This window comes from Acyrthosiphon pisum, chromosome X, assembly GCF_005508785.2.
Source record: "Acyrthosiphon pisum isolate AL4f chromosome X, pea_aphid_22Mar2018_4r6ur, whole genome shotgun sequence".
Classification (NCBI taxonomy): domain Eukaryota; kingdom Metazoa; phylum Arthropoda; class Insecta; order Hemiptera; family Aphididae; genus Acyrthosiphon; species Acyrthosiphon pisum.
The window spans coordinates 63,707,671-63,728,127 of NC_042493.1; the positions used below are offsets into that span (position 1 = coordinate 63,707,671).

The window sequence follows — 20,457 nt, forward strand, 5'->3', positions numbered from 1 at the left end:
ATATGTATATATATAATTTAAGTGTGTTCCATTCATTACGTAATTCTGTGTTAAAATTGAAAATGTTTTATTCATTATCAAACAAAATATTACATAGGTATAGTATCATAATACAATTATGTTTATTGTAACCTTAGCAGCCTCTTTTAAAAAAATAGTAGAACACCAATCTGTTATACAAGAAAAAATAAATTAAGTCTACAGTCTATTCTCTTAATTATGCTTAATTGAGATTTTTTTTTAATTAACCAAGTAATATTAATAATTCATACTACGTATAAAAACGTAATTTGTTAACAATATTGCATAACGTTGAAAAAGAGAAGATAATATACTGTATTTTGTAACAATTGCTACGTAAAAGTACATAAAAAAAATACTAAGAACATAGGTACATTTTAAATAACTTTATGTAATGCATTCCAAACTATTAGGTTTTTAAATTCGGACAATATATAACTGCACTCTACAATATAGGATATTATTATCAAAATTATCTTAAAATATTTTTTTTGTTGAAGAGCTTACTGAAATTACCCAAATAGTATACTTTATTGTTATTTGTTATTTTACTATGATGTCTATATCATTTGTGTATTATATTATATATTTTTTAGTTATTTATCTATTTATCAATATAATATAGTGTCTAAATAATTTTAAATATCATTACATTCTGTCAAATTACTTAAAAATTTTTTTTTTTAATAATAATAAAACTAATACAGATATTAGATTATTATTTATTTACTCTTAATAATAATATGCCTGTCCAGTAAAGGCAACTGTAAACCAAATAAAAAATATACAATTCTTATAATTTTCAAGAAAATCCTTAAAATCCTTAAATGTTTATAGTATGAATATTACATGATATATTCTGTATTCTATATGAATAACGTTTTCTATAGGTACAAGATAAAATTTTCAAAATATTTTGAATCTTATTGAGCTAACTATATATAGACACGTTTTGAATTTTTGAATTTAATTTTTTGCTATAAAAATACGTTTTAGTTTATCAAACAATTTGAAATACATAGTTTTAATACAAGGTCATAAAAACTTGTTCATACACCAATTAAAAAATGTCGTTGATACATAATTACAATATGTTTTTATAAGCATTTAAAGCAGTGACTGAAACCTTTATGATTTTATCGGTTTGGGTTTAGGTTTCGTTTCTCAAAAATCCAAAATGTCTGTTTCAGTTCCTGTTAATACCAGTTTTAACATTTTATATTTAACTTTTTATTTTTATTTTATTTTTATCAACTAAATAGTGTATAAAAAATTAACATATGAAGAACCTCTATTTAATGGCAGGTATTAATTGTAATTAAGTGTACCTATTTCAGAGTTTAGGTAATATATTATCATTAACACTAAAACTATAAAACATATACTATTCTATTCAATAATTTACGTACTGTCTAGTGAAGACTGTAAGTAAGTAATTTAGAAAGTAAGATTTAAAAAAACATAGATGGCATATAATATGTATATTGTTATGACTAGAAAAATCTAAACTATAATATATTTAAAACATAACTAGGTATCCAATTTACCTAACTATTTTATTAGTTAATAGTAGGGATCAAAATGCCGGAAAATTTCCTGAAAAATTGAGGAAAATGTCGGAAAAAACGGTTTTTTTCCAAGAGCCTCGGAAAACGTGGAAAAATTGGAGAATATTGAAATAATACATTTCCGAAAAAACCGAAGTTTTCGGAAAATTAAAAAACTTTATTTACGTTTAAAAATTAAAATAATCTATGTAAAAAAAAATAATTTTAAAAATAGTTAACGAAACCTGTCATTGTCATTTCACATTTGCCAGTACAGTTATCAATGTATTATTGTATTAAAATTTAAAAATATTAATACGGATATTTCAATATTTGTTCTGAAAAGAACGTAGTTCCATATTAAATTGGTATTTATGTGGGAGAGTGTAATTCCCTGAAAATAAATCAACTGTATTTTTAAATTTTAAAAATTGTATACTTATAATATATTGTCTATTTATATTTGTAATAACTAATAAGGTATATAGTAACTGGCTGATAGGTTTATAAATTATATTACAGTGACTGGTGAGTGGTGAGTGGTGAGTGATGACTAGTAACTATTTGATAGTTTTTATATTTTCGAACTTAGTGAGTTGGTAATAAAATATACTAAATATAAAATAATATCAATAAATAAAAAGAAATAACTAATTCGTAAATACTTAATAGTTAGTATTTTAATTGTTAATATTACAAATTATAATTATTCATAAATCAAGTATAGAATCCTCTAGATTTATCCACTATAGACTCTAAGTTAGGTATGGTATATATAATATTATGTATGTAATAATATGATTATCAACTTTCATTATTTATTAGATTGTTTCCACTATACATTACTTTTTCAGTTATTTAGAAAAAAAAACCATATTTTTCCTTCAATTTTTCAATTTTTTCAGGAAAAAAACCATTTTATTTCGTCAAAACCATTTTTTCCGGAAATTTTAAATGAAACCAATTTTTCTCAATTTTTCCGAAAAAACGGGAAAAAACCCGGGTTTTTTTCGGAAAACCTTTTTTTACGGAAATTTTGATCCCTAGTTAATAGTATTTAAATTTTAAACTAATAGACGATACTCACATTAGGTATTTAATATTATAACTGCAGCCTTAACTAATATAGTTAGGGAACAATAATTATTATAAGACAACTTACCCTGAAACTCTTATAAACGTACACATTGTAATTATTCTTGGAAATTCTACATTTATAGTTATTGCGAATAGCGATTTGCGATTCAATAATAATTGAACGAAAGTAGGTACCGGGCTTGTTATAGATTAAATGGAAATTAGAATTTGGCTTTTTGGAATTTGTTTTATGATAGTTCTATTGTATACACATAATTAATACTCTTATTTCTCACTATTGATAAACATTTATAGATCTACGATTTTATCATTATATTTATTGTTAATAAGTAGTAATAATTAACTTTATAAATATATTATAGCTATTACAATAAATAAAATATAAATTGGATTTTGGAACCAAAAAAACCAAAATAACCTCTACATCAAAATAAAGGTTTTGGTTTCGGTTTTGGTTCCTAAAAAAATGTATTTAAGGATTCCGGTTCGTTCGCAAGATTTTCAAAAGATTTTGGTCCAAAACTGGTTAATTTCGGTACGGTTCCAGTCCCTGGTTTAAAGTTTGAATTTAGTAATCTTTATACTGTGGTAGTATGCTAACTAACGCGTAGATAACTGATTTAATGATAACAGTAGAAGACGCAATTTCTATATTTATTAATGGTTCATATTTGAAGTTTAGTTTAACTATAAATTATTGTATTATAATTTTATAGTTAAAATACCTACCGGCCACCTAGTTAAATATGAACAAAATATGTTAAAATATATAATATAATATAATTATTTTTATTTTTTAGTATTTATAATTTGTTGGTAATTGGTGAGTATAATTTGTTAATGTGTAAATTATCTAAAAAAATATTCCCGACTATTAACAATGTCTTTAATTCATCATATATATATTTTCTGTTTCAAATACTAAAACGGGTACAAATTAACTTAAAAGACAATTGATTGTAGAAAATCAGAAGAACACTGCCTTGATGTCACCCCTTAAATGATCATTTTGAAATAACAAATCGATAAACATTGACTTGTTCATATTAAACATTTTAAATAAAAATTAAAAACCATTTCAACATTTAAACATTGAAAATCATAAGAAATTTAGTACTTATTTATGCATAATATGTAAAATTAGAAATTTAAAATTGAGAAAAAAAATGATATAATTAACACTATAACAGTAATATATCAACATCAAAATTATAGCAAGATATATCCCTTTTAGCATACATCTTTGATCAATAGGATCTGTAAGTCATGTGCGTCTGCTTGTGTACCGTCAAACGGCCAATTTCACTGAATGACTTGTCGCATACATCACAGTTCTACGGTTTTTCACCAGTGTGCATGAGTCGATGTTTCTTCAAACTGGCATTTTCAACGAGTGACTTGTCGCATTCATCACAATATTGTACGGTTTTTCACCAGTGTGTATGCGTTGATGTGTAGTTAAATTGCTACTTACAGAGAAAGCCTTGTCACATATTATATCGCAAGCGTACGGTTTTTCGCAAGTGTGCGTGCGTCGATGTGCCGTCAATTGGCAACTTTGAGAGAAAGAAATTTCACATACGTCGCATGCATACAGTTTTACACCAGTGTGCGTGCGTCGATGTGCTGTCAAACAGCCACATTTACTGAATGACTTGTCGCATAGATCACAGTTGTATGGTTTTTCACCAGTGTGCATGCGTCGATGTGCCGCCAATGAGCCACTTTCCGAGAAAGGCTTGTCGCATACGTCGCAAGCGAATGGTTTTTCACCAGTGTGCGTGCGTCGATGTGCCGTCAAATTTCTACTTACAGAGAAAGCCTTGTCACATACATCGCAAGCGTACGATTTTTCGCCACTGTGCGTACGTCGATGTGCAATTAAACCACCATTTACAGAAACCGCTTTGTCACATACGTCGCATGCGTACGGTTTTTCGCCGGTGTGCGTGCGTTGATGTGCTGTCAAACAGCCACTTGTACTGAATGACTTGTCGCATACATCACAGTTGTACGGTTTTTCGCCAGTGTGCGTGCGTCAATGTGCCGTCAATCCGCTTCTTCTAGAGAAAGTCTTGTTGCATACATTGCAAGCGTATAATTTTTCGCCAGTGTGCGTGCGTTGGTGTACCGTCAATTGGCGAATTTGAGTGAAATACTTGTCACAGTCATCACACGGGTAAGAAATCTTCTCCATACGTCTGCTGGTTTATTTCAGTATGTTATTATTAGTAAATAATTTATTTAACACTTAAATATTAATTTTGTATACAATAATTTAGTTTCTATGCTATTTTGTTTATGATCGAATTGAATCTATTGCCATCTCCAGATTTTTAAGCCAGTTCTTGTTGTATTACTTTTTAAACTTTAAATAGAGTAATTTATGGTTAATGATAATAATAAGCTCGATTATATAGTGTATAGAAGGAAAAAATACGTGATGTTGAAATTTAAAAACATATTTAGTAAATTAATTATTTTTTTTTTTAAATTATGCCTAGCTCTAGTTTTGTCGATTGTGTGTTTAAAAAAAAAGTTGTTGATAAAAACTGTTTAAAAAAAAACGAGCAATCCAAAAACGATATTCGAAATAGGGGTTGCCGTTTAAAAAAATTAAGTTGTGTTGCGGATCCTTAAGATACACGAGTTAAAAAAGTTGTAAGTCATAGAAATGGTTGACCCATTAGTCTAGTTTAATGTCCCGCAAATATGATTGAAAAATATTTATATGGTAATCAGTGATGAAGTTTATCCTGTTTCCGCGGACACATGGTATTACACAAAAAATTATACAAAATTATAAATGTATTTAAAATTTTAAAATAATTACATTTTACCCAACAATGATCTGTTAGTTCTATGGTATCGCCTGTATAGAATGATACGTGGTAAAACCTACTATATATAAGTAATATAAATATTTAAATAACTCTTAATAGTATGCCCGTCTAGTAATGGCAATTAATATAAATTAAATAAAAATGATTCAATTCTTATAATTTTCAAGAATATCCTTAAAATACTACCAATTTAAACATTTTTTGCTAAGTGTAGAAGCACCGTGGTTTAGGAGGTTGACCAGATGCGACTACACTTACACAAATACGCTCTGACTTCTCGTAAGAAGGAATACACGAGTTTAAATAACGAAACGATGTATTTCGGGTATGACGCGAGAACGTCGCTAACGGTTTACTAAAATACAACAAAAAATTAATACAGTTAAATAATAAAATGATCGTACGCAGTACAAATAACTCACAAGCGCGTAAGTTGCGCGAATATTGAGCGAAAACAGCGCGGTACAAAAAGCGTAGCGTGGAGTCGCGGACTCGGAGCATCGTTTCGGTGGCGGTGCGTTGCGCCCAAGCGCGGTGCGAAAAGGGAGCGAGCTTTTTTTGCGGCCAACAGCGTCGTATCGCGATCCTTTGCCGCCGAGCGTAGAGAGGGCGAAATCGTTTGTTACACAAAGAACATAAAATATAATAAATACAAAGAGGTCGTATAGACAATAATACAAAAACCAATACAATACAACATAATAATTTGAATACAAAATAAAAGCCCGTGTCACGTAATGGTAATGCGTGGTGTGTAAGTGGTGATAAGAGCCCTGTATCGTCACAAGTTAAACAATAAAATCAAAATTACTCGCAGTTAACAAGCTAACCTAAATAAACCTATATCCTAATTATTCTAACAGATCGACTTTTACAGAATAATCAAATTAAAAAAAACCTACCGTAGACCAATACCATGTAGTTTTTTTATTCCAATAAATAATATTGATATTAATAAAAATTAATTTTTATTAAGTATGTTTATAAGGTATATTAAATATAAATATAGACCTAAACATAACTAAAGAGTTGGTACGTAATACAATTGATTAAAAAAAAAAACAATTTTAAATATTTAACACTATAGTTGGTAAAACGAATGTACCTACCTACTGTAAGTTGTACACGTAATTTAAAACGTATATACGGTGAAAATAATATACAGGTAATTTTCCAAGTCGTAAAACAAATATTAAACACGTTGTCAAGTAAATTAAAGACCATTAAAACAATTTTCGTTTTCCCATTACATTTCGCAATTGGAAAATTAATTAAGTAAAGCTTATATAAAAGTAAAAGAAAATCCTAAAAATAAATAAGAGATGAAGACTATATTAAATTTAATTCGAAACAGAAAAAGAGAGATATGTAAGGATATTCATTATGGCACAAGGGACCAATTCAATGAGCCTCGGAATACAGTCTTTTGGATAAGCGTGGAAAAAGACAATTATGGAAGTTACTTGACATTATTATTATTTTAGGCGTATTCTTCTAGATTTATATTATATCCTTTGTGCCACGTTTCCCGGAGACGTATAAAGTTGATATATATTTTTATTTTTTTTTTAAGCAACTTACTTTTTGTATTGTGTGATAGAAGTACTTATCCCGAGACGTATCGGGAAATACTTGCAATAGGTGAGGTTAGTATATAATATAGTATTATTACTTATTTTCGACGTCTGTACTAAATTATTTATCGACTATAATACCGTAAGTAGAATCATTATTCCAACAAAGGTTTCGACTACGTTAAGGTTTTAACGATACAATGTTGTCAATATTAAATTTACTTCAACCGCTGAAGTGCGTATTGTTCCGAATATAGGTACTAACTACACCATCGACGTTTCACGACTTTAAAACATATTTCATGTCCGTGCGGTCTGTCAATAATCGTGACGAGTTTGGTTGCCATCGCCTACAACAACTACTGACGTTGATTAGTAAAGTAAATAATACTTTTTTAAACGAATAGGTAATGCATTTAGAGAGGTACAAACTTAATAGAAAAATAGAATAAAAAACTAATTTTAAATAATGTTAACAACAAACATCATATAATTATTATAAACTATAACTACTATGATTATTATTAAAATATGTACAAGTACAAAATACCTACTTATCAGTTAATAATATGACTAAAAAAAATAATATATTGGTCAGGATTTAAATTATTTGTATTGAAAACTATTTATAATTATATATATTTCAACTATCTGCCTATAAAAATCGTTTATATCTATATATTTGATTTTCAATAAATAATTTGTTTTTCCGTTTGGCCCGTTTATATAATTTATTTTTAGTATAAATATTAGTACAAATATATATATATATATATATATATATATATTATAAGGTAGTACGGATTAAAATATTATGTTAGTTAATACCATTTTGGTTTGTATTTTAACGACTCATTAGCTGTCACTAAAATAATATTATACCAACACCATCGCTTAGGACTCAATAGTACTTGTCACATACCGGCTAGATCATTAGGTTATTACTTGTGCCAGATTTACTATATTATAATAGGAGATGGTGCCCGCCTTACCTAACTTTCCGTAATACTGGAATTTTTCATCAATGTGGTAGTGAATATACGATACGGAAAAAATTTAATAAACTGTAGGACAGTCTGTTGCTGTGGTATTCAACCAGTGGGTCATGACTCAATTTGTGTCACGATATATATTCGATTTTTAAAAACACGAATAGTCAATAATAATTTATCAGTCATATAAATTAAATAAAATTAATATAAAAATAATAATAGTTTATTAAATTTTATGTTTACTACGTTCATTAAAAAATCGATCGGTTTTTACATGTATGTCAGACGCATTTATAACACCAATACCTATAATACTATTTATCAATCAGCATTATTTTATCTTTTGAAGCATATTATGATGTTATATAGTAATGGCCAATGGGTCACAAGATATAAATAGGTAATAACAAAAATATGGTCCATATTTATAATAAGGTTATTGAACACCACCGATTGCCCTCAAATAGGTACTCACACGTTGGCGACAAAAGTCGTGATTCGTCCTTCTTCGACGGAGACGAGCAATACTTACCGAGGATACCTATACATATATCTAAAATATTATATTATAATTCGAGACTTTGGCTGACTAGCTGCGGGTGAGGGGCGCTAAGTCGACGCGTCATATGTACTACTCCGGGAGTGGATTGAATTCGTTTGATTATTATTATTTGATGATAATAATAATATAATAATAATAATGTGTGAGCGACGTACTCGCATTATATATTTGGTACGTGCTATATTATAACCGGCTCGTGTATAGATATGTATGGCAGTTACACTGATTACAAGGGTAACTGCGGCGCCAGTGCGGCGTTATTGAATTATCCGTTTATATTCGTCTACCGACTATATCTGCAGCAGCTATACTCGTTGACTGTCAATTTACGGTGCTTATTCGTTAAACGAACGGTGTGTATTATAATACCGCACACGGTAATGCGTAGGTACCTATTTATTATATGATAGGACAGGATGTTTGGAAATTATTCGCTTTCGGCGCAGTCGTTTAATATAATATAAACCTACGTATATTATTTAGTGTTGTTGTGCGATTTCAATCGACGATCATCCACAACAATAATAATATAATATTGCGTATTACCCGTAAAATATTATTCTCATGTCTTTGAAATCGCATCGATACGGCGTCTGTTCAGCTGCATGTGACGTACGAATACACAGCAAATTTATTTTATTTTACTAACGGAAAATTATTAAAGAACCTACCAATGTCGTTCGCGCGCGTATCTCATAAATGTGCGCGGCGACGGACGAGTCACAAGGATTATAATAATATATTATATACATAGGTACTAACCACTATAACCATTAACCACTATCATAGGTATACTATATAAGCGTATCTACTATAGGCTTAAAATTCTGGGGGCCGCAGCCCAATTTACAAAACTATTAACTTAAATTAATAACTCATATAGCCATATTTTAGCTTATATATCTAAGCCAATTTGCGATACTTTTTGGGGTGGGGGGAGAGGATAAATCTTAGTCAGATGGAGCTAACACCATTAGGCACTCCCCCTAGTTATGCTACTGCACCTAGTTAGGTATCAGTGCCGTGGCCAGAACATTCTTTTCTCTAGTTTTTCTAAACTTGAATACTTATCTTTTCGCATGTATTTACCTATCTGTACTTTCTATGACACCATTGTTCATAAAAAAAATGAAGGGGGATTTTTCCCCGATTTTCCTCCCCTTGGCTACGGCACTGATAGTTAGTTATGAAATTGTTGCAGTCCTTGGCCAAACATTGGTTGCTCTTTGATCTATCTATTTATTTGATGATGGGTTTTGCGAAAAGTTCTTAGGTACCTCTGAAATTAAAATTTCGCGTCCGTAAAAACCGTAAAAAACAAAAAGTGTCACAAAAGCCCTGTAATATTCAACAATTTCTTCGAAAACACGATAGCATAATATACCATTATATTATTATTAAACACGTGCACAGTGCAGTGCAGTCGTAGTATTTATATTTGCAGCGTGCCTATAGACGTACCTACTTCATTATTCATGCGGTTATAAAATGCAACAATTTTATTTCGCACGCAATATTAGAGTTGTTAACGTTAAGTTTATTACGGCTGTGGTCTAACGCGTTTCGTTTTCATTTGTTTACTTATGAAACTTTACCCACCACACGCATCGACTAAATTATTATCACGTGTCGTGGAAGGAATTAAAAATAACGAATTTTTCTTCAATAATGTAGTTTATCGAAATCTGAATTTTGGTATTTTTATATAATAGGTACTTAACAGCCATATTTGCAAATATTCGAGGAATGGGGTTCTCATTTAAACAACAGAGGTTCGTATCGCCACAAGACTCTCATTACGGATCAAGTATAGTACGAGAAATCAAATAATTAAACAATATGGTCTTTGAGTTGATTTAAAAATTCCAAAAATCTGAATTTAAATAAAACATGCGTTATTAATTTAAAAAAACGAAGGCGAGTATGGCTAAAATATGTGATCGGTGCACGACTATCACAATCACGCTGTATACAAAATCAATAATTGGTAATAATATTATTATACTCTATTAAAAATAAAAAATTGTGATAAGGAATTCATATAATAGTATTTTGGTTACCTATTCCTCGTCGGTTTTCTCAAAATATGTCAAACAAAAATATATACCGGCCGGTCGACGGTAATTACATTCTTCATTTTTTTTCATTTTTTTTTTTATCTCTCCAACGGCTATTATCGGGGGCGTTGATGTACCAGCTACGTTAACGCACGCGGTGTTCTGAGATCTCGAATCTATAGAGGTTTTTATAATACACGACACGATAATATGGTGTAAGGTGTGGACCGTTCAACTAACAGGCTCATAAAAATAACAGCTATAGATACGTTGGTAATATCGCAGCAGTTTTGTTACGGCGCTAGGGCATAAAAAATAACTGTCGCATCGTCCTGCGTAGAATCGTAACCGTCTGGCGTTAACGGACTCGGCGCGTTACACGCAGCGCAGACGAAAACTTTCAGAATATTATAAAACTTTAATGGCCACCGCATTCATAGATAAAGTTTATTTTTGTTTTTATTTTTATTTTATTTTTTTTTTTACGATTGCTAGTAAATTCGATTTTCGTAATGCTCGCTAATAGAAACTGATTCGTTTGCGATTTGATGAACTTTTATGGAAACGGTCGGCGGTGGTGACGAAATACGAAAACGGCATTTTTATTACCCCCGGGACATTAGCACTTGAATGGCTCGGGTTTGTTTTCAATGCTTTTAATGTTGCACACACTCACTGCACCAGAGCGAGAACCGTACACGCGAGTTATACACAATTTATTCGTATATAATATTATCTCGATCGTGACGTATAACTTGCCACATTTGACACTTGAATGTAATAAACGCACTGCATAATATAATATATATATAATATTATATATGTCATACCTATGTATATCGGTTGTCGCTGTGTTGCGGCGAATATTTCTGAAAAGCACTACCTACACACAGCCGCAATGCACGTGTATACCATAATGTAAACTAATTCGATGAAGTAACAAAGCGCAAATTCATAATATTTCCATCGCTCGGAACCGACACAAAAAAATTTTCAAACTTTAACACTCGACGCGCGACGCGTGTTATATAGAGGTATACCTACCTATATATATATATATACCTACGTGTTATTATGTGTGCGGCGGCGATATTTACATACCACTCTGGTTAACGTTAATGACGCCAGCGTTGTTTTGACATATTTTTACCGAGTCACGTCCGTAGAATTTATTTTATTTTTTTTAATTTAATTGGTTCGTGTGTTCAACGCGTAACTTTCGCCATTGCACAGGTACTACAACTCGCGTCGTCCTAAGCTTACTATTTATTATTCATTATATTTTATAATCGGCTGGTGAGTTGGTGCAGCGTCTGAATAATATATGGGTAGGTAATATAGTAGGGCATTGGTGGTAAGATATTTCCGCCCCAGCACGCATTTGGTTCTGTCATCGATATGATAAGGTATCGATAGTGTTATCAAATCAGTCGCGCCCAAAACGACAGATCCGGTTTCCGTACAGATAATCTTTCAGGTCCGATGAATTTCCAGTACTATTCTAACTTCATTGATGCATTTTCTTATAGCCCGATTGGACGTGATCACCAAAATATGGATACTGGATGTAGGCATACAGAAGTTAAGGTAAAGGTAATGTGCGAAAGCTCCACCAAACGACTTTCCGCTCTCTACCACTTCTGCCTTCAATCACATTTTACTACTTTAGTTGATTAATTATGTTATGTATATTACCGTCCTCCCACCAATTGTTTCCGCTACCGTCAGCCCGTCGGATTCCGTCCTCACACTATTTCGTTTCTGCTGTCTATGGTACCGTTGCCGATTATTATTATATTGAACGGCGTGCTTTTCTACCCAAATATGGTGCAGCGGCAGCTTAAGTTTTCCCCGGTGAAATAAACGGAAAGAACTTTGATGAAAACGACGATCAGACATCGACGGGCATCTGATCCTTTTTGACATCATTATGCACATATTATGTGAACTATTATTATTATGTATTTGGCTGATATAACGTTCATTTATCTTTAATTATTTTAGATAATATAACTGTGTACATCATTCATAATACTGACCTGTACTGCCCAGAGGAGCCTTTCATCATATTATAATAGATATTATCATTGTTTCGTCGTCTGACTATTCTGTATTGTTGTTGTCACCGGTTCTATTCTCCAAGTCCGAGTTATACGCCCGTTTAGCTTTATTGGCATCAAATTATTATATGCATATAATTGGCTGAATATTATATCATGAGTTTTTATTATTATAATTACGTCAGTAGTATACATTTTTATGTTCACAGCCAGCTTTTCTACCGTAAAAAAAGTAGAAGGACTCAATATCAAGTTACGAATACTTTTTTTTATAGTACAATTCTTGAAACTATTATAATATACATATTATATAATAAGGTGAAATTATTTTTAGTAAAATATAAATTCGAATTATTGTACAGATAAGGTATCCAGTTTAAAAATACTTTAAAGTTTGTTAAATTACAATAGTCAAATATACTACAATTTTTCGTTAGTAAATTGTTGAGTCCTTTTTGTAATCTAACCATGATAAATCGTGGTTTTTCTAATTTTGAAGCAGTTATCAAATTCCATGAAACTTTGTAAGTGGTTCCGAGTTCAGAATATTCAAAAGTTTCTACTATTTTCTTTTTCTATAAGTTTCAATAATTTTAACCTTTCTTCATCACCAACAGTGATATGTGGAACCATCGAGGCTATTTTATTAAAAACGACTTTACCTTCAAAAGCATTTACAACACTTTTAAGTTTTAAAGCATTTAAAACGCTATGACTTTAAGTTAATATTAATTCTAATCTAGAATTCACTAATATTCTTCTTTTATAGTCTTCAAAAAAACCTAACCAATATTTCAATTATTATTATTATGATTACTAATATACGTCTGTCGATTCCTCATATCTGTGCCCAGACACATTATATTATAAACACAATAAAACCACGGCGCTCCGACCCCTTCTGGTCTCGGCTCATGATTGGCGACCTTATTGGTTCGGCCTAATCGTAGAATTGTCCCACTATTTATAGAAAGTATATATTTTTAAAGAATGTCAACATAATATTGTTAATTCACATTAATATTAACGAGCACGAATATATTATGATTAATGATAACTTTTGAAACAATAATATTTAACTAACAACAACAACAACATTTATTTTTTAAACACACTGGCTCGTTCCTAATTCATATAAAGTATTCCTCAGTGTGATAGGCTATCAAATATTTTTAACTTGACAATATTTTTGAAGTCCAAAATAGACAATGTTTATACAATATTATTTTAAATGGAACATTAAAAACCACTTTGACTTTTTTAAACATTGAAAACCATACTAAATGTAGTATTTATTGATGATATGACAAATATTGGCAAATTAGTTTAAAGAAAAAAAATACAAAACAGAATTAACACTTTAACAGTGTCGCATACATCACATGCGTAAGGTTTCTTCTCCATGCTGGTCTTCTGTTGTGTCGTCTGTTGCTCTTAACTAATAATTTATTTAATGCGTCTTTGTTCTTTATACAATTATTTAGTTACTATGTTTTTTTGTTTAAAATATATTGAGATTACCTGGTTTTTAAGCCAGTACTTGTTTCATTACTTTTTAAACTTTAAATAGAGCATATTATATTGAGTACAACACAAATATTTTATAAAATCACTTATTAATTTTAAATTTTAAAATAATAATATATTACCCTGAAATGAATTCCGAATTCCAAAAGCATTAATTATTTCTTGAGAATCAATTTTGTTACACCAATAATACTCCTATCCCTTCGCAAATTAACCCATATACAAAAAAAAAAAAAAATGTACCGTCGATATCTGACGTTATGACAGTATTAACAAAATTAAACGAGAGATTAAACAGGCTTGAAAATAGTATGAAGTAATGATAATACCTATCTGGATTTATGGCATTCAACTTTGAGTTGTGCGAATAAGCCTAACATCGATGTAATATAACTCTATCAAAATATCGCCCTTCTATTACCATCATTGCAGCTTACAGGTTTAAAAGAATTAACGCAATTCACCATGATATGATGCTCCCTACAATATTATACGAAATCCAAAGGTTTGCTCGCAAACCAGGAACGAGGCTAGTTCACCATGTCAATCCATTGACTATCCAAATATTAGATAACTTTAAGGACATTAGACGTCTTAACTTACTTAGTTTGAGATTTTAGGTTAAGGCAGAAGCTACTTCATTGGAAGTGAATCTATTAATTTTTAAAAATATATATAATTTATATTTAGTAGGTATGTAAAATATATATAATTGTTAAGCATATTTATAAAGACCTATTGGTCGTATAAATAATTAAGCCCCGCGGCATTAAAAAAAAAAAAAAAAATGTCAAACAAACTATAAGTAGCACCTCTTTTCTCAACAGTTTTGCACTGATTATTTGTCAAAATATTGGTCCTAACACGCGTTCGGCATAAAACTATATTTTTATATAGAAATCGGGAAACGATCGGGAACACATTTCAACGCACGTTGGAGTACATATTTTTTCAGACGTCACCAAAGTTTAAACAATATTGGGTACTTACATAATATATTTTCAAAATAATACCGGTTTTAGATAAGAATACGTTTAAGTACACTTTTTCCAAAAACTTCAGTAAAATTCACATTCATGATTCGTACTGTTTAGTTTAGAAAAACGAACTAAACTAAGTTAGGTACTGAGTGATTTTATGAATAAAGAAATCTATATCTACATTCATATATTAAAATAAATTTTTCCCAAACGTTCTCTGATTTTCCTAGGAAAATTAGAGACGCCACCGTGTTGAAATGTAATTATTACAATTCACTTGCTTCATGAATAATATATCTAAGAATAAGTTTTAAAAAAAATGACTATTAATTATTTTAAATTGGCACAAATTACAATTTGATTAGGTTGGTACAAGATTGTGCAGATTACATAGGTAATGGTATAACATAATACTGTAAATAGTTATTTGTGGTGCAAAATAATACTTTAAAAGGGGCGCAAATTTTTTTTTTGTTTTCAAACGTACATAGACATGACCCTTAATATTATTAAAATGAATTAAATCTCTGTTCTAATTTCTATTGTATCTATGCTATAATATCAATATAATATTATGCTCGTATGATTGTGTAGCTGTGTAGATTCCATAGTTAGTACCGTTTCAAGGCATTATTTCGTAAAATTATGAAAAATGGACTCATTTCCCTAATATTCAGGAGGCCCACCGGGATAATTCTTTTTTTCCTGTATTCCTATACATTTTTGGGGCATAGGCGCTAGGTTTTTTCCGCCCCAGCATGCCTTTAGTTCCATCGTCCATATAACTATCGGTAGTTTTATCAATATAGCAATTAATTTGATTTTATAATATTTATATATATTACACGTCTCTTATAAGAAATATATATTTATAAAGAATGTCAACATATTATTGCTTACCCACATTAACGAGAACGAATTTAAATTTTCTTTGCTCGGATCACAAAAAATTGTTCAAACTTTAACACTCAACGCAACGTGTTATATAGCCAATATAGGTACTTAGCTACGTTTATATATTACTATATATATATATATATGTATAATTATACGTCTTGTATTATGTACGGCAGCGATATTTATATACCACTCTGGTTCAAGTTAATGACGTGAATGCTGGTCCGTAGACTTTTTTTAATTAAATTGGTTCTTGTATTCAGCGTATAACTTCCGCCATTATATACTACTCGCGTCTTCCTAAACTTATTATAATATAATAAGAAGGGAAATTTCAGCGTCTGGAAAAGAAAAGCCCGGAAAAGGTCATGTGTAGGTAGGTCATTTCCGCCACAGCGTTCGTATTTTTTTTGGTTTTTTTGACCTAGTTATGTTGTCCCTAACAATCGATATAGTTATCAATACAACAGTTAATTAGCTTAAACATAAATAATATTATGTATTGTAATATACTAGTATAGGAAAATGTTTTCATGAATGTCAAAATACTAAATACGATTGATTACAGTTAACAAACAGAGTAATAATTTTTATTACTAATATTTCACAAACGGCACACAGAAACAATTATAATAAAATAAATACCTGAAAAAAAAGGTTTAAAAATTTCTTTTTAGTAATTGCATACATAGTACATGCTTTATCATAGTTACAAAGTTATAGTTATAAATACGTTTATAATTTTATATGTGGCCTAATTTTGAATAAAAAAATATAAAAATATGTGATTATAATAATATTTTGGCTGATGACCTATTTTTTTTTTTTTTTGGCAATGCAAAAATGTGGCTCGCAGGATTGTAATGTATCTCAAAAGTGGCCCTCAAGATCATTTGGGTTGGCTATCCCTGGTCTAAAAGTTGTTTCCTGTACCTACATTAAAACTATAAGTAGTGGTTTCAAACATATGTAAATTAGTACAAATAATTTGGATTAATTTGCAATATGATCATGTTCAAAAAAAAAATAATAAACTTATATTACAATATGACATTATGACTATGAAAGAAATGCATTTTTTTAGATTTTAGCCAATGAACCAAATTTACTGGATGAATATAATGACATTTCTGAATAAATTAACAATATAATTAAGGTTATCAAATGTCCCAATTTTTATCCCGTTATATTTTGCAAAATAATGTCCACGTGAAAATTTCAATAATAATATTATTAGGATTTAAACTTATATTGTCGTGAATAAAATTAGAAAAACGTAGGTATAATTTAATATTTAAAAAAAAAACGGATAAGTGCAGCGTGGAGGAGTAGGTCAGTGGTGAAGAAAGTTTGTCAGTCGTCCATTCGGTCCTCGGACAGGATAGTGTATTATTATTACAACTATTACAGTATTCGATTTGATTGCAATGATTGCGTTAAATAAAAACAATTCTGAGCAGAGGAAAGAAAATTTATGAATCATAAATATTATGTATTAATAAATAACCATAGATTGTAAAATATAATATTCTTAATGGTAACTAAAAAATTATTAAATTGATTTGTTGCTATGATGATAAACAAAGCGATAAAAAAAAAATTTGGTGGTTTTCCTATAACGTTATAAAACTATTCAGAAAATCAAAAATTGACTACCCTAAAGTGCTATCTTGATCAAATTTGATAAAAGATAAGATACTATAATATGTTGAAATCGTTTTTGACTCGTTCGAATAAGGTGTTCCTTGGTGGATATGAGCTACCAAATAATTTTGAAGTCGATAATAGACATTGTTTAAATTCAATATTTTAAATGGAAAATTAAAAACGACTTTGATTTTTTATAAAACATTGAAAATACTACTACCATACTAAATGTAATATTTATTTATGATATGACAAATTAGCAAATTAGTTTTAAGAAAAAAGTAAAAACAGAATTAACACTTTAACAGTGCTACCATAATAATAATATGTAAACATGGTTTATCATATTTAAATGTGTCCCTTGGACCTTTGATCAATCAAAAAATGTTTCGTATGTGTCCGCTTGTGAACCGTCAAATTGCCACTTACAGTGAAAGACTTATCGCATACTACGCATGCGTACGGTTTTTCGCCATTGTGCGTTCGTCGATGTGCCGACAAATTGCTACTTACAGAGAACGACTTGTTGCATACATCACATGAGTACGGTTTTTCACCAGTGTGCGTTCGTCGATGTGATGTCAAATGGCCACTTTGAGAGAAAGACATTTCGCATACGTCGCATGCGTACGGTTTTTCACCAGTGTGTACGCGTCGATGTGCCGTCAAAGAGCCACTTTCAGAGAAAGCTTTGTCGCATACATCACAAGCGTATGGTTTTTCACCAGTGTGCGTGCGTCGATGTGCCGTCAAATTGCTACTTACAGAGAACGACTTGTCGCATACATCACATGCGTAAGGTTTCTTCTCCATGCTGGTCCTCTGTTGTGTCGTCTGTTGGTCTTAGTTAATAATTTATTTAATACGTATTTGTTTTTCATACAATTATTTGGTTACTATTCTTTTCTGTTTATAATATATTGACTTTACCAGATTTTTAAGCCAGTACTTGTTGTATTATTTTCTAACGTTGAATAGAGCATATTATGTTGAGTACAAGTGTACAACACAGACATTATAATATAATTTTTATTATTATTATATATTATATAATCACTAATTAATTTTAGATTTTAAAATAATATTATATTAACCTGAAATGAACTCTTGGTTCTAAATATATTAATTATTTCTTGAGAATCAATTTTGCAACACCAATAACACTCTTCGTCTTTCGCAGCCGCTAGTCGTAACCACCACGTGGCGGTAATTGGAGGTGCGTGACTCTGGCACCTCCAAGTTTAAAATTTGACTCTAAAACCACGTGAGTAATTGTAATACAATTTGAATAAATTTGTAACCACCGTTCCAAAATCTGTACATCCTGTATTGATTTTACAATGAAGCTTGTTTTTCTATTTTTTTATTTTTATTTGTGTCTTTCATCTCCTCTTAGGACAGTAAAAATGCTTAGATATTCTTCAATAGCATCTTTTCTGAATGGAAAATGAATCTGTTTGGTACTTTGAAAGATCAAAAGAAAAAAATGTCCAGTATTTTCAAAAGCACCAGGAAAAACCAAATAAAAATTAAGGAAAAACGATAATTTTTACGCAAAATCTGGTTTTTTTCACACATTTTTTCAGACGTCACCAAAAATGAATACAATGTTTGGGTTCTTACATCATATTTTTAAAATAATGCTGCATTTGGATACGAATACTTGGGAGTATACTTTTTTCAAAAACTTTAGTAAGATTCACATTCATGATTCGTACCGTTCTGTTTAGAAAAACGAATTAAACTAATATACTTAGTGATTGAATGAATAAATAAATCTATAGGTACATTCATATATTAATATTATGTTTTCCCAAAATTTCTCTGATTTTCCAAGGAAAATTTGACACGCCATCGTGTTAAAATGTAATTTATTATTAAAATTCACTCGATTCATGAATAAAATATCTATGAATAAGTTTTCAAGAAATCACTATTAATTATTTTAAATTGGCACAAATTACAATTTGTTTAGGTTGGTACAATATAATAAGTACATTGGTTCACCCCCTAATATCATTAAACTGAATTAAATCTCTTTTCTGATTTCTATTATATCTAATATAATATTATGCTCATATGATTGTGTTGCCGTGTAGGTTTCATAGTTAGTACCATAAAGCCATTATTTTGTCAAATGATGATAAAGGGCTTCATTTCTCAAATACGCAGGAGTTATAAGAAATTATACATACATAACAATACGTTTCAAATAATACTATATTTTCAATGCCGTAGGTATATTGACCAGATCGTAAATCAGGTATAAGGGGTATACACACTTCATACTTATAATATCTGCGCTGTTTCTTAATATTTTAGATTTAAATTAGTCTCATGTGATAGTACCTTAAATAAGTACTAAAAAAAATGAGTTTATCATATAATAAACAATACAAAAATTTTATTTTTTGAATAAATGAAAGAAATAGGTATTGTTTAAAAGTTATTTCCTGTACCTACATTAAAAGTATAAGAATTGGTTGCAAATATATGTAAATTATTACAAATAGTTTGGATTTGGTTAGAAAAATACATTTTGGTGGTTTTCCCATGACGTTATAAAAAATTGAAAAATGACTATTCTTAAGTGCAATCTTGATCCAATTTGCTAAAAGATAAGATACGAGTACTATAATATGTTGAAATCAT

General features: G+C 30.0%; 1 protein-coding gene across 1 annotated transcript; it reads right to left on the reverse strand.

The window, feature by feature from the left end:
* Positions 1-18,126: 18,126 nt before the first annotated feature.
* Positions 18,127-18,887, reverse strand: LOC107882169 (zinc finger protein 239-like). The gene has a single exon (XM_016802846.2). The coding sequence runs from the start codon at positions 18,616-18,618 to the stop codon at positions 18,154-18,156; it is 465 nt and encodes a 154-aa protein (XP_016658335.1). The 5' UTR covers positions 18,619-18,887; the 3' UTR covers positions 18,127-18,153.
* Positions 18,888-20,457: the final 1,570 nt, after the last annotated feature.

Coding starts and splice junctions, on each gene's coding strand:
- LOC107882169 (XM_016802846.2), bottom strand. CDS start 18,618: ATGGAGAAGAAACCTTACGCATGTGATGTATGCGACAAGTCGTTCTCT.